The sequence below is a fragment of the Chrysemys picta genome, chromosome 25 (genome assembly GCF_011386835.1).
Source record: "Chrysemys picta bellii isolate R12L10 chromosome 25, ASM1138683v2, whole genome shotgun sequence".
Taxonomy (NCBI): Eukaryota; Metazoa; Chordata; order Testudines; family Emydidae; genus Chrysemys; species Chrysemys picta.
In genome coordinates, this window is record NC_088815.1 from 12,726,509 (window position 1) to 12,741,031 (window position 14,523).

At 52.9% G+C, this 14,523-nt stretch overlaps 1 protein-coding gene across 1 annotated transcript in view; it reads left to right on the forward strand.

Annotated features, from left to right (window-relative positions):
* EFNA2 (ephrin A2) overlaps positions 1-14,523 on the forward strand; it is a 150,875-nt gene that overhangs the window by 108,717 nt on the left and 27,635 nt on the right. The window contains exon 2 of the mRNA XM_005302339.4: positions 12,241-12,533. Within this exon, the coding sequence (XP_005302396.1) occupies positions 12,241-12,533 (293 nt within the window). The remainder of the gene's footprint in view (positions 1-12,240; positions 12,534-14,523) is intronic.

A 14,523-nucleotide genomic window follows, 5' to 3' on the forward strand; every position in this document is an offset into this window, starting at 1 on the left:
CGTGCATGGTGGGTGCCTAGCACCCTGGGGGCCTGATCTCAGTTGCAGCCTCTAGACGCTGCTGTAAAACAAATACTCCTGAAGCCCAGCTGACATCTGGAAGCCAGACGCAGGAGCACTGGAAAGAGGCTCTCTTTGCTGTGTTGAGCCAGAAGTACAGCGTTCTTTGGCCCCGTTCGCGGTCCCTGAGAAGAAAGGAGCGAGCTGCAGGAGAACAGGCTGGGCAGCTGCCTCTGTCAGTCCCCACCCCAGCTTTGCCCCATTAGTCTTGGGAGATCCTGGCTGTTCCCACCCTGGAACCCCTCTGGGTTCAAAGTTAGAGCAGGGACTTGGCTTGAATGCCCCCACTGCCACAGGACTGCATTGGGACCGGATGACTGGCAGTTGCCTATGAAATCGGTAGGGCAGTATGTTAGATGTCGGGACCTGACAGGGATCGTGCTGGAATGGGATGGAAACGCCCACATTTGGTTGTCCTTCCATGGCTGGAAAATCAGCGAACCTGATTTCCAGGGCTTCCACCCCCCGGGGGGGGGGCTGGGTCCCGTAACCCACAGCCGCTGCTATGCTCAGGATCAGTGGCAATGAGAGGCCGGGCAGGGCACCCAGGTTCGGCGCAGGGTTCAGACCTGGGGGGGGCATTTGGAACCCAGATGACCTTAAAGTCAGGGAGAGAAAGACAGGGTGTGGCACTCCCCCTGCTGGCTGATTCACACACTGCAAGGGCATCACTCCCCAAAGCCTCTGTGAGAAAAAGCCTCAAGAGAGACATCCGAAGGGCCAAACGCAACACATGGGCGTAGGGAGCAGGGGCAGGTGTAAGTCAGAAGTGCACATGGGTTATATGCAACCTAGCGTGTACATGGCGTGGCAAACCGCGGGCTTTTATTTCTGCGAAGGGATGTCAGAAGTCAATAGCTAACAGCAGCAGAGACCAGGTCAGGTAATAAAAAGTATAAGGGGGGTGGGGGAATGGGTTGTGTGATGTCCTGATTGATAGAAAAGGCCTCGTTTTTATGCCTAACGTATAGGGCTTAGATCATCCTTTCGCTCTTCCTCGCTGTCGTATGGAGCGCTGGCAGGATTTATATCCGTATGAGGTTGGGAGATATTATTCCTGTTTTGCAGAATGGGGAAACTGAGGCACAGAGCGGGATGACCTGCCCAAGGCAATGACAGAACCAGAACTAGAAGCCAAGAGTCCTGAGTTTTTGTGCCTTTTGGAAGTCAAAGAGTTTGCTACAGAAAGTGTCTCCCAGTGTAGGCAGGGGTTAGGGGAACAATGGCTGACCAGATCCCTTCTGCGGGCCAAATGTGGCCGTCCCAGATGCCTGCTGTGAGTAAATGGAAACAGGGTGCCAAGATCAGGACGGGGTGGCTCAGGATAGTTGGGATGGTGTCTCACCTCTGAATCACTGCCCCAGCTCCTGCCCATGTAGGAGTGACTAGGAACCGTTCTCATCTGGTGACAGGTTGGGGGGGGAGGGTGGTCTCAATCCAGCGTCTAGTGGGCACTGAAAGCATCATCTGATGTGGCATGAACTGCCCCTCCACACACCATGTGCCCTGTCTTAGCAGAAGGGACCAAGAAGGCCTTTGATGCTATTCCATGCAGCGGGGTCCTTCCAACTCAGCTGTGGCTGGGGGCAGCGTGGCTGGGAGAGATCTGCAGGTGGGGGGGCACCAGCCCGCTTGCAGCCTCAGGGGCAGCTTCTGATTGTGGTGCTGCCCTTCCCCTGGACTCCCCAGGCGAGACGCAGGCCCTGTGTGCCTGCCCCTGGGTTCCCTTTCCCTGGGGGGGGGGAGCGGGGGGCTGCACCCTGGAATGTGAATGTGCAAAGGGAAAAAAAAACCAATCCAGCAACCGAGGGCTCCGTGCCACTGACCTGCTCGTGTGGAGAACCAGACAATGGGCTGTCTGTTGTCAGTGCGGTTTCAGGCTCAGATCCCAGCTGCAAGATACAGGCTATACAAGGCGGGGAAGAATGTTATCGGGCAGCTATCTGTTGGCTACACTGAAATGTAATCCTAGTTCGGGGTGTTGTAAGAGACATGAATAGAGTCTGAGCGAGGGAAAGGACAGAGCTTGCCGAGCGCTGGGAAGTTTCAGAGATTCACCTTTTCTCTCTCCTGCGGCGTGGAGGGGGGAGCGGCGCGCAGGGCAGACATTACATGCATGCAGCCGACTAACGGTTAAACGTTCATAAAGACAAGTGCAAATTACTACACTTAGGAAAGGAAGAATCAAACGCACAGCTACAAACTGGGGACGAACTGGCTAGGTGGTGGTACTGCGGAAAAGGGGCTCCTCGTGGATCACAAATTGAATCTGAGGCAACAGTGGGATGCAGGTGGGAAAAAGGCTAATATCATTCTGGGGTGTGTTAACAGGGGTGTCGTATGTCAGACACGGGAGGCGACTGTCCTCCCGCTCTGGTGAGGCTCAGCCAGAATCCTGTGCCCAGGTCTGGGTGCCGTGCTTCAGGAAAGATGTGGAAAATTGGAGAAGTTCGGAGGAGAGCAACAAAAATGATCAAAGGATCAGAGAACCTGGGCTTGGAGGAAAGGTTTAAAAAAACTGGGCATGTTCAGTCTTGAGCAAAGAAGACTGAGGAGGGACCTGATAACCATCTGCACATACATTGAGGGCTGTTATCAAGAGGACGGTGAGGTCTCCATGGCCGCTGTCGGTAGGACTAGAAGCAATGGGCTTAATCTATAGCAAGGAAGATTTCAGTTCGATGTTAGGAATAAGGGGGCTCTGGAACAGGCTTCGAAGGGAGGTTGTGGAATTCCTGTCACCGGAGATTTTTAGGCCCAGGTTGGACAACCCCGGTCAGGGCTGGTCTAGAGTTACCTGGTCCTGCGTCAGCGCAGGGGGCTGGACGCGCTGACCTCCTGAGGTCCCTTCCAGCCCAACATTCCTGTGATTCTGTGATCAGATGCCTGTGGGCAGATGCCTCTGTCCTTTCCCTCGCTCAGACTCTATTACAACTCACTGAGGATGGAGCAACTACTGGTTTGCTCCCTCTTTGGCCACCTCACTCCAAATGCAGTTGGGTCCCTTTAAGACCCCCAAGTGGCCCCTCCTTTGCCCAAAATACACAGCATGGTACTAATCAGGGCAGAAGGCCTCCTGCTGGGGGGAGCGTTTGGCAAATGGGTCCCGAGAGAAGCAGGGCGAGGGGAATCCAGGGAGGGATTAGCCTTTGGCTACCTACGCAAACGAGCAGAGAGTCTCCTTCTCACTGTTAGTCCAGGACAAACAACCTCTCTCACTGATCCCTCAAATCCACCCTGCCCGCTCCAGACCGCTCATTGCCCCATTTAATATAATTCTACTGCATGCTGCTGGATGGGGTCCTTCCTTCTCAGGGTGCGTCTCATTCTAATATTGGAGAGAAAGGAGGGCACTGGCATGGGAATTAGGGGATCTGGGTTTGGATGCCCTGTGTGACCCTTGGCAAGTCATTCCACCTCTCCGGGCCTCCGTCTCCCCATCTGTAGCATGGGGATAATGATCCTTCCTTTCCCTCTCTTGATTATCTCAGCTCTTTGAGGCCGGTACCATCTTCCTTTGCACCTAGCACAGTGGGGTCCTGGTCTGTGATTGGGGTAGTTATGCACCACCGTAATACATCTAATAGATCCTCCTCCTCATAATCTTATAAAGTGCAGTAGGGGAAGGCAGCATAGCCTAATGGGTATGGCCCTGGGAGTCAGGGGGCCTGGGCCGAATTCCCAGCTCTGCCGGGTGATGTTGGGCCAGTCCCTTCCCCGGTCCGTGCCACCGCTTCGCCCTCTGTAAAATGTGCAGAGTGACACCCCCGTTTGTAACGTGTGTTGAGTCCTGTGTGTGGAGCGTGCTAGAGAAGCCAAGTGTTATTAGTGAGCAACACCAGTCCCGGGGGTGGTTCTTGCTACATTGTCCAAACACCAGAGAGCCACGGGGAAGAGAGAAAGAGCAGCCCCCCGCCCCGTGCATTCACCTCTCCAGCAACCGAACGTGTTGTGTGACGGAGCAGGTGCACCGTCTGCCTCCTCAGCGCCGAGTGACACGTCCCCCAGCAATGAGCAGCCCCTTCGCTGGTTTCTAAGGTTGGGGCACGACTCTTTTTCGTTTTTAAAGCCTTGAAATGGCAAGAAACCAATGTCGGGGGGGTCGGGGGGGGAATATCCTTGGCTAAGCCTGGCTCCCAGTCCTGGAGCCTTCGTCAGCCCTTTGAACCCTCTGGGAGCCCACACAGAGGTCCGGCCAAATGGATCAGATTGCAGGGGGCCCCGCTCCTGCTGCCAGCTCTGCCAGTGTGGTGCCTCATTGAAATCAAAGGATCTTTGCGCAGGCACAGGGGACCCCCACTCCTCAGAGCCAGCCGCAGGATGGCCTTCGTCAAGCCATGGCCCCCTCTCCGTGCCTCAGTTTCCCCCTCTGTAAAAATGAGGATCATGCTACTGAGTTGCTTTGCGACGCCCTTTGAGCTCCGCGGATGAAAAGCTCTCGATAAGAGCCAGGGATTACTGTTATTATCACTTGGCGATTTCATCACCTCCACCTCAGAGCCGAAGGCTAAACCTTTCACTCCCTCCCCCCCCCCATAGCCATCAAATCCTCTCATCCGCCCCCCCATTTATCACAGCTGATCGGTTCTAATTCAGCAGTTTTTCATCCAGCAAAGGCCTTCCTAGTTAGTTGGGGGGTTCCCCAAAAGACCCATAATAATAATTATTCCCCTGATAATCCTGTTTTCTTTCTTTCTTTCTTTCTGCTTTAATAACAATCATAAAAATAAATAAATAAATTCCTTACCAAAAAACAAAGGGAGGAGAGGAGAGGTGGTTTTTTCCCTTTATTGTGTGTGCGCATTTGAAAATTGGTGCCCAGTGAATCACGGCCCTCGGTATTAATTTTACATTTTAAAATGTTACCTTGCCAGGGGCAGGGCTGGCACGACTGAATCGGAAAAGGAGAGAAGAGAGAGAGAGAAAACCCTTCTCCTTAATTAGCGTATTTCACTGTGTGATCAGAGTGCTTATGAAGCGAGTAATGAGGTGTATAGTAGCTTAAAGACTGCAAGAGAGCTTCTTCAGTAATATTCAGGGACCAGCCTTCCCCTTTCCTGCTCTCCATTTGTTCTCTCCTTCCTCCTTTTTTTTCATTCCCTTCTTCCCTTTGTGATGACTGCATGTCTTTTGTGTCATCCTCTTGAATCCCCCGCTATGTTTCCTGGTGCATCAGTGTTTTTCTTTCTTATTTCACACACACACACACACACACACACACACACACACACACACACACACACACACACACACACACGTATCCCTGTCACTGTCTGTACATTTCATTTTTTCTTACCCTGCCAAGGCTGTGGGAATCGCAGTGTCGCCAACTATCTTGCCAGTCTATCAATAGTTGCACAGTGTTTGGTGCTTTCCTTAAAGCCCCACCTCCTGGAGTCATGAGATTTTCACAAGAACCTCAGCTTTCACTTACATTTTCTAGTTGTCTGAGTTGCAGAGCTTGAAAATGCCTGAGTGTGTGCATGCCAGAGAGAGCGAGAGTTATGGTGTGTGTGTGCACTCCTGTGTGTCTGAGTGCGCGCATTGTGTACAAGCATGTGCATGTGCCTGTGTGTGTGCAGGTCTGAGCGTGTGCGTAGTCTGTGTGTGTGCGCATTGTGCATGAGCATGTGCAAGAGTCTATGTGTGTGTGTGTGTGTGTGTGTGTGTGTGTGTGTATACCTGTGTGTGCGCATCGGAGGGAGAGAATAGGGGTGTATATGCCTCTGAGTGTCAGAGTGAGTGACTCTGTGTGTGGATGTGGGCACGCAGCAACAAGAGAGTGTGTGTGTCAGAGAGTGTGTGTGTGTTGTGTCTCCCTGCTGCCCCATAGAACTGACCCCTGCCACTGCCTGGATTTCCACGACACACATAAATCAGCCAGACACATATTTGTGCAGACAGCAGGGCCAGCCAGGAGAGCTCCACTCGCCTCCTGCCGCAGGCTGACTGCTGGGCCAACATCTCCCCCACACCCTGCCCTATGAGAGGGAGGGGGACCTCTCCCTTTAAACCCTCCCACTGACTGGCCTCCATTGGCATGCAGCCCCTCTCCCTCCCCCTGCCTGGCTGTATTACACACACAGCAGTGTGTGCTTGGCTCACTAGCAGGCCAGGGGCTTGGAGAAAGAAGCCCATCCCACAGCGCTGAATTACCACTTAGAGACCCTGTAGGGCTCTGTTTGTCTACCGGGCCATCTCCATCTAAATGGAGATGCGGCTGCATCTCCCCGCAACGAGAGGGGAAGCGATTTGTCGATGGGGGGGGGGGGGGGTATGAATTTTCCTCTGAAACGGAGGCTCTTTAACCAGACGCCGCAGAGCGGCCACCTTCCTGCGCCTCCCACCATGCGCACCCCGGGGCACAGCGCGGGGGTGGGGGACCCCGCCCTCAGGGAGATGCGGAGAGTGGAGATGCAAAATTCAGAACCAGGTCCGGCTCCTGCAGCTCAGATACTGCAGGGAGAGGCAGGAGGAGAGATTTCATACTCCAGGGTATGGGGGGCAGAGGCCTGGGGCTTTGGTTCAGGCCCATTATAAAGCTGGGAGGCCACTTGCAAAATTCAGATCTGGGTCCGGATCCAAATTTCGAACCTCCCCAGACTTGGGAGTGCTTGGATCTGGGGCAGAGCTCCTGGCCTGTGTGTAAACAGCTCTGGGGGCTCAGTCCCACCCTTTGACGCCCCCCCCCCCGGTCTTCCCTGACAGTTCCACCCCCACTTCCCAATCAGTAACAGTGTGTGTGGTTCGGTGGCCCCCATGGGATGAGTTTGATGGGTCTCAGCCTAGCTCCCCGCGGCACAGGGGCCGGGTCGCAGTATCCACCATTGCATTCAGCGCTCACTGGCTGTTCCTGGTGGACAGACGTGGTAGAGAGACCACGGACTAAATGAGCCACGGAGAGTGAACTCCCTCCTGGTCCCCAGCACGGGCTCCTTCGAGGCAGTAAGGCCCTAGCGATGGAGGTCAGTGCGTGTAGCTCGGCCTCTCCGTGCCGTAGAGAAGAGAGGCCCCAGGCACGTTTACACCACAAGGGCTACAGTGACGCAGCTGAAGCTTCCTTCAGCGCCGGAAGGGGTTTTTCCGACGATGTCGGTAATTCACCTCCCCGAGCGGTGGCGGACCTGGCCACGTCTAGACTGGGAGTCAGGCCAGCTTACCTACAGCTCGCAGGGGTGTGAATCTTCCACCCCTCCGAGTGGCGTAGCTAAGTGTAGACCAGGGCTCAGGCCTCGTCTTCACTGCAGACTTCACGTGGGTTCAAACATGGGTTTTGCCTTTAACCCGTTCCACATTCACACACTCATGTCGCTATCCTTCCCCCACAATAAAGCAGCCCTCACGCCCCGAGCTACTGGGCAGACCCCGAGTTAGCGCATCCTGCGTGTTGCTAACCCGAGATAACTGCAGTGAGAACGTGCAGCCACGGACACGCACAGGAATCAGTACCCGATGGGCCTCCAGTCCCTCCCACGGTCCTCCAAGACGCCCGTTCCCATGAACTTTCTTGCCATCTCCCTTGCTCGGACCCCTGATGGAAGCAGTCTGCCTTCATGTGCCTCTGCTCAGCATCCTCGCTCCCACCCTGCTCGCGGTTTCTTTAGCCTCACCCTGTGTTTAGGGCTAGCTGGGGGAGGGGTCCTTGAAACTCATGGAGGGATCCCCAAAAGTTTTCTGTTGTTCCACAGGAACGTAGTCTGGCTAAGGCTGACTACCACTGGCAATAGGGAGACACCCAGGTTGTTAGCTCCTAAAGAACTATGGGCCAGATCCCCAGTCAGTGGAGTGACGCTGATTGAAACCGGCAGAGAATATGGGTTTTATAATCTGGGTTGGTTTCCCACAGCGCTGGTCCCCTTTGCAGCCGAGCGTTGTGACTCGGTAGCGTTGGGCACATGGTTCTCAGGTGGCCCTGGCCCAGCTGTTTGCTGCGTTCCACCAGTTCCGGTACCAATTCACCAGCCGCCTCCCGGCCCCGGGGCTGCACCAGGCATGCACTGCAGTGGGGCACCGGCTGGAATCTCACACACACACACCCTGCCACTCACACCGCCCTCCCCCTCCACTCACACCCCCAAACTTTTGTTGTGTGTGTCTTTTAAGGCTCCCCCACCCGGCGTTCATGAATAATTCCTCTTTCGGCTGCCGGAGTGTCAGTGACCTGCCTGCTGCCTTCGCAGAGGGGTGTCTGCCCGCTTTTTTGTCTGCAGTGTTTTAAAGAGAGACTGACAGCTGACAAGGCTTCCCGTAGTGCCCAGCCCCCTCCCGCCCCTCCCACAACAGGGGGCCCATGTACTGCTGTCAGTCTCGCCTGATGGGGAGTCCTGGGGTGGGAGGAGAGCAGGCCTGCGGAGCTACAGTGGGGACTGTTCTTGGCCCGCTCTTCGCTTCAGGGGGCCCTAGAGGTTCTGTGAGAGGAGGGCAAACCCAGCATCACGCTGAGCCGTCAGTGCCCCAGGCATGAGCCCCTTCATACCCCGCGCCCTGGTATCTGGTACCGTCCTGACGAGGGAAATCTTCACTGGTGCCAGGACAGCGATGTAGCAGGACAGGCTCGAACTCCCAGTCACTTCTCGGGCTCAGTAGCATCAGTGCAGCGTGTTTACACTGGAGGGGCTTGCACTGGTGTGGCTAATTCAGTGTTAATCTCCCCCCCCTCGCTCTCCTCCCCCACACACCATAGACCAGACGGGGGAAGTGACTCACCCAGGGTCACACGGCTGGGCAGTGGCAGAGCCAGGGAGAGAGCCCAAGAGGCCTGGTTCCCTGTCGCCCGTCACCACATGCAGTCAGTTACATCAGTGCAAAGAGCCGCGGGGGTCGTGTTCTGCACTGATTTTGGCCTGCTTCAGGCGACTGCAACTTGCCCTTCATGGCTCTCAAAGCTCTTTGAGCACTGTTGTCCCTGGTGGGGAGACTGAGTCACAGAGTGGTAGAGCCGGGGATAGAACGCAAGCACACTGACCTCTCCCTGGCCCTGTGCTCCGTGCCCTAAGACACAACTGTCTTACTGCAAGAGGATTCTTACCATTGACTTCAATGGGCTTCGGATCAGGCCCCTAAACTAGTGTTTTCCACAGGCATCGGCACGATACAATATGTCGTCAAAGAGCCTGGCCGGAAAGGGACAGAGATACAACTGTGTCTGGGGAAATCTCATCACGTAGCCAAAATATAAGCAGAAGAAGAAGGAACAGTTTTATGTTAAGTGTCTCCTGGCATCTTGTGAATGCCCGGGTATATTATTTATATATACACACACACACATACACAGAGGCCCCAATTTTTATTCCAGATGTTCCATGCCGTGCTCTCTCAGCAACTTGGAAGTGACTCAGTCCCGCACACCTGCCCTAGCCTTGCTGATGCCGGCAAGAGAATTTCTATTTGAGGGCAAGTGCCTCTGTAGGAACTTCAAATTAATTAGCAGAGAAAACCCATTCGGTGTGGGGAGAAGTCAGGATCGCTCCTGAGGGGCTCGTGCATTTGACTGAGGAGTCTCGTCAAACACGAGGGCCAATCAAATCTACACAGTAAGTTATTTTAAATTTCCCCAGAAGGCGGGCGTGGGTTTGGAAGGTGGCAAACGGAGCTGGCTAGTCTTAGGGGACTCTGGTGTATTGAGGTCTAAAATGGGAATTGCCAAGGTATTGTGGAGTCGTTTTCCAGCTCTGCTAATCCCTTAATCTCTCAGATAATCAGTACCAAAAAACATAAATTACAATAGGATTGGAGCACACATCTGCAGTAATACCAAAAGGGTTTGATGGTATCGCAATGCATAATGATTTTTTGCTACTTATTACCAAGTGTTGCCAGTTTATTCCTCTTAAAACAATGAGGTACAGAATTTAATCTTGTAGCGCGAACGCGGATTCGGAGTGTTTGACTGGTGGTTAGGGCAGAGGACCTGTGCGTCAGGATTCCTGGTTTCTGTGCCTGGTTTTGGAAGGGAGAGTGGTCTAGTGGTTAAAGTAAAGGGGAGTAAGAGTCAGAAATCCTGGGGTGCTTGGATGGCAGTTGTGGCCTATGAAACACAGGGGCTCAGACTAGAAGATCTGGTGGGTCCCTTCCAGCCTTAAGCTCTATTCCCAGGTATGTCACTAATTTGCTGTATGGGCTTAGACAAGTTGCTGAATATCTCTGTGCCTTAGTTTTGCTTCTGTAAAATAGGGTGAGTCAAACTCTGCTCCTGGGGATTTTCTCGGGTTCCATTAACTGAGGTTTGTAAAACGCTTTGAAATCTAGGTTGGGAAGCACTGGATAAGGGCAAAACTCTTTTACTGTCTGTTTCCCTTTGTAACGATGCCGGTTCTGGTGGGGCCCCACTGGAAGTACCAATTCAGGACAAAGTGCTTAAAACAGGGCAGTCACAGCCCAAGGGTGGGGTTCCCAAACCAAACCAGCCAAATGGAAAAGACTTCGGTCTCACCCCACTGGCTAACCACAAGTCACACAAGCAATCTCCTTAGACACTCCAGTTTCCCAGGATCACCACCAGTGCCACTCGTTATGGGGATGAATGGTTATGCAAACCAATACCCCAGTCAAAGAAAAAAGGTTCTCTCGATCCCAAAGGACTAAACCCCAGACCCAGGTCAATATACAAATCAAATCTTAGCCACAAATCACGCTGTTGCCAATCCTTTAGAATTTAAAATCTAAAGGTTTATTCATAAAAGGAAAAAGATAGAGATGAGAGCTAGAATTGGTTAAATGGAACCAATGACATACAGTAATGGCAAAGTTCTTGGTTTAGGCTTGTAGTAGTGATGGAATAAACTGCAGGCACAAATCAAGTCTCTGGAGTACATCCATTCAGCCCTTTGTTCAAAGCTTCAGACTGTAGCAAAGTTCCTCCAGAGGTCTGAAGCAGGATTGAAGAAAGATGGAGGAGTTTTCAGGGCCTTTTTATATTCTCTGCCCGTGGAAGAACACCTCTTTGTTCTTACTGTGGAAAATCCCAGCAGCAAGATGGAGTCTGGAGTCACATGGGCAAGTCACATGTCCATGCTTGACTCCGTTTGCAGGCCAACGCCATTGTTTACATGTTAGTTTCAACGTTTCCAGGAAAGCTTAGATGTGGATGGGCCTCTCCCAAAATCCATTGTCAGTTAAATGTTTCTTGATTGGGCACTTAAGTTGAAAATTCCTTTCTCAAGAATCTGACCAAATGCTTTACTGAGGCTACTTGGAATCAAATCATATTGATATACAAGTACAGAGCCAATATTCATAACTTCAACTACAAAAATGGTACAGATAGCATAATCATACCCAGCAAATCATAACCTTCCCATAGACACCTCGCACGACAACCTTTGTACAATATCTGCTGCAAATATATGAGTGGTTGCAACAGTGATCTACACGCTTACAGATTATATCATTAACATCACACCCTTATTCTCTATGTAGGGAGTGGTTGGTTTGACACAGCAAAGGGCAAAATCAGAAAAGAAGAGATGGGTTCTCTGTGCTTGTTACAAGTACCAAAAAGAAAGAGGGAAAAAAATGTAGGATGCAATTCTCCCTGGCTTGGCCCCATTTGCAGTTGTTTATATTGGGTTAGTGTGATATGAATCAGCATGGTTGTGTTCTACACTCACTTTGCACAGCTGCCAGTGCCTGTCGAAGGAGAAGAGTAGCAGAGAGTCAGGCCTTAAGGTCAAGCTTTTTACGAGTGGCTAGTGATTTTTTTGGTGCCCAGTTTGAGATACCGAAAGGGGCTGTGGTTTTCAGAGGGTGGGACCTTGGCATTGTCTAGAAATCAGGGCCCTTTAAGGTGTCCCAAGTCAGGCTCCCGGAGTCACTAGTCACTTCTGAATTTCTTAATGCCCGAAGCATCCCATGACTCATTGCACGGGCCCCACAAAATGAAGCATTGGCAAGGCGTGTAGTCTGCTGGCTCGTGGGAGCCAGGACTCCTGGGTCTTTTCCTGGCTCTGCAGAAATCTTTCAGAAGGGCATACTGTTTTGGGTTGGTCCACTTGAGCCCCTTAGGGGTCTGAGAGTCACAGGTGCTAAGCACCCACAGTGCCAAGCAGATACATCCAAAGCTGTGCTGCCGAGGGCACCCGAGCTCTCATCTTGCAGAGAGCCTGGCGTTCTGGCTGACATGTGTCAGGCGGGCCAGTCCGCTGCGGTCTCACCCCCGCTTTCTCCTTCCGTTCCCCGCAGGTTCCATCGGGGGGACTACACGGTGGAAGTGAGCATCAACGACTACCTGGATATCTACTGCCCTCACTATGAGGACCCCTTCCCGGCGGACAAGATGGAGCGGTATATCCTCTACATGGTCAATTACGAGGGTCACGCTTCCTGCGACCACCGGCAGAAAGGCTTCAAGCGCTGGGAGTGCAACAGGCCCGACTCCCCCAACGGGCCCCTGAAGTTCTCAGAGAAGTTCCAGCTCTTCACACCCTTCTCTCTCGGCTTTGAGTTCAGACCAGGGCACGAGTATTACTACATCTGTGAGTATCCCGCGCTGCAGACTGGCTGTGCCCTACCCCCTCGCGGGAAACGCCCCCTGGCCACGGCGCACATTGCTGACCGCGGCCCTTCCTGTTCCTAATCGGGTGAGGGTGACTTGAAAAATCTAGGTGGAAGGCCTAGTGCAGAACGTGCAAATTTGCCCTGTGAGCAGTTAACACAGCTCAGGGCGAGCGTCTCGCTTAGCAGCGGCGTGAAGCCCATGGTGGAAGCACATTGAAATGAGCTGGAGGGTGGGTACGTGCAACGCTGCCCTCTACTGGATACAGTCAGAACTGTTCTGCTGTGTGTCCCATGGAGCAGCTCTGGTGGCAGGGGACTGTAGTTTTGGAATAGGACAATTCGAGCTCTATCGCTGCTGTCCCTGTGAAGTTTCAGGTGGCTTCTGCGTGCCGGGGAGTCACAGCCATGATGGTGCAAGCTGGCAGTGGTTTGCTACGATGTTAAGTTTCCTTGCTGACTCCGGGCTTTATGAAATCGCTTGTAAAGCTGCAAATCCACAACATAAACCATGCAAAGATTCATGTAGGGCTGGGACAGTTTGCTCTAGGTAGACGTGTCCACTGAAAAACATATCGATGCCAACAGAAAAAAAACATCGCTAAGGCAGAGGTCGGGCTCCAGGCTCAAGTCTGTACTTAAGTGAATAATACTGTTCAAGAACCTTAGAGTTCAAATAATCAGTAAGTAACCCCATCACATGAGGAACCCAGGTGCTCTTGTCAAACCGGGAGCTCATACCGCTTTAACTCCGCCCCCGTGAGAGGCCAGCTGACCGCCTGCCCTCCTTCGCAGACGGAGTGTTGAAAGCTTGGCCCATGCCCGTGTCTCCAACGCTCAGCTTGGTCACCGCACTCACCTGTGCCCTGATTTCGCTGTCCAGACACATGGAGTTTTTCTATGGAGACAGGCTGGCTCTGGGTCTAATGACACTTAGAGAACTGGCTGCCATATGCAATCCCAGGCCCGGATCCCTTGAGAGCACCTCCTCTGAGGTACTCAGTTCTCTCAGCATCTCCCAGGATAAGGCCCTCCGGCTCCATCCTGCCAGGTGCTGAACACTGGCGCTGTCCCAGCAAAGCACGTACAGACACGTTGAACTTCAAGCACATGAGAAATCCTATTGACTTGGGGGCGACGGACCCAGCCCTTAAAGTGAAGCCCGTGCTTGATCAGGGAACTGTCCGTTGTGGGTGGATAAGGAGTTTTGGATCTTCCCAAGCCATAGCTCTGGAGGCAGAGCGCAAGGATGGGGGTAGCATTGGGGGAAGCTAGCAGCATGGTGGTTAAATCCTGTCATTAGGGCCTCTTCCCTCCTGCAAGGCTAAAATTCCCTTCAGAAAAAGAAAACACCACCAGAAAATACACAGTCTGAGCGGTACACAGGAGCCAGGTTCTGCTGGACGCGCACTGTCTGCTCTGTGCCGCTCCGGTGATGCAAAGCAGCCGTGAAGCCATCTTAAGCGGCCTCTTCTAAACCCTGCTTTCTGGCTGCGTTGCAATACCAGAGGTGTGCAAAGGAGCCGGAGTGTGCCGGGCGAATCTGGCTCCAAATGTCTCCGCTGAAATCTGGAATAACTCCTAGTGCTTTTCACTGTCAGAGCACTTGGATAGCCCTTTGCGGGGAGACAGGCAGAGCTACTCAAGATCACAGCCAGTATCAGAGGTCAAGGATCAATGGCTCCTCCGGTCCAATATTCATACCCCCACTGGACTAGAAATCTGGGTCACGTTAAAACCTAGGGGGCTGGTCCAATGGGAGCCTTCATTAACTTCAACGGTCTGGGCTCAGGTGAAGGTCCTGGGTCAGGTCTGAATGGACCTGTCCATAGCATTCTAGGAGGAATTCTGAATGATTCCCTGGTCTGCTGGCTGTACGGTAACCCCAGAGCTAAAATCTTTCTGGGGCTCTTCCTTTCCCTTCAGGATGGGGCCTCTCTTATTTCCATGCGCCAGACTCTGCGGTGTCGG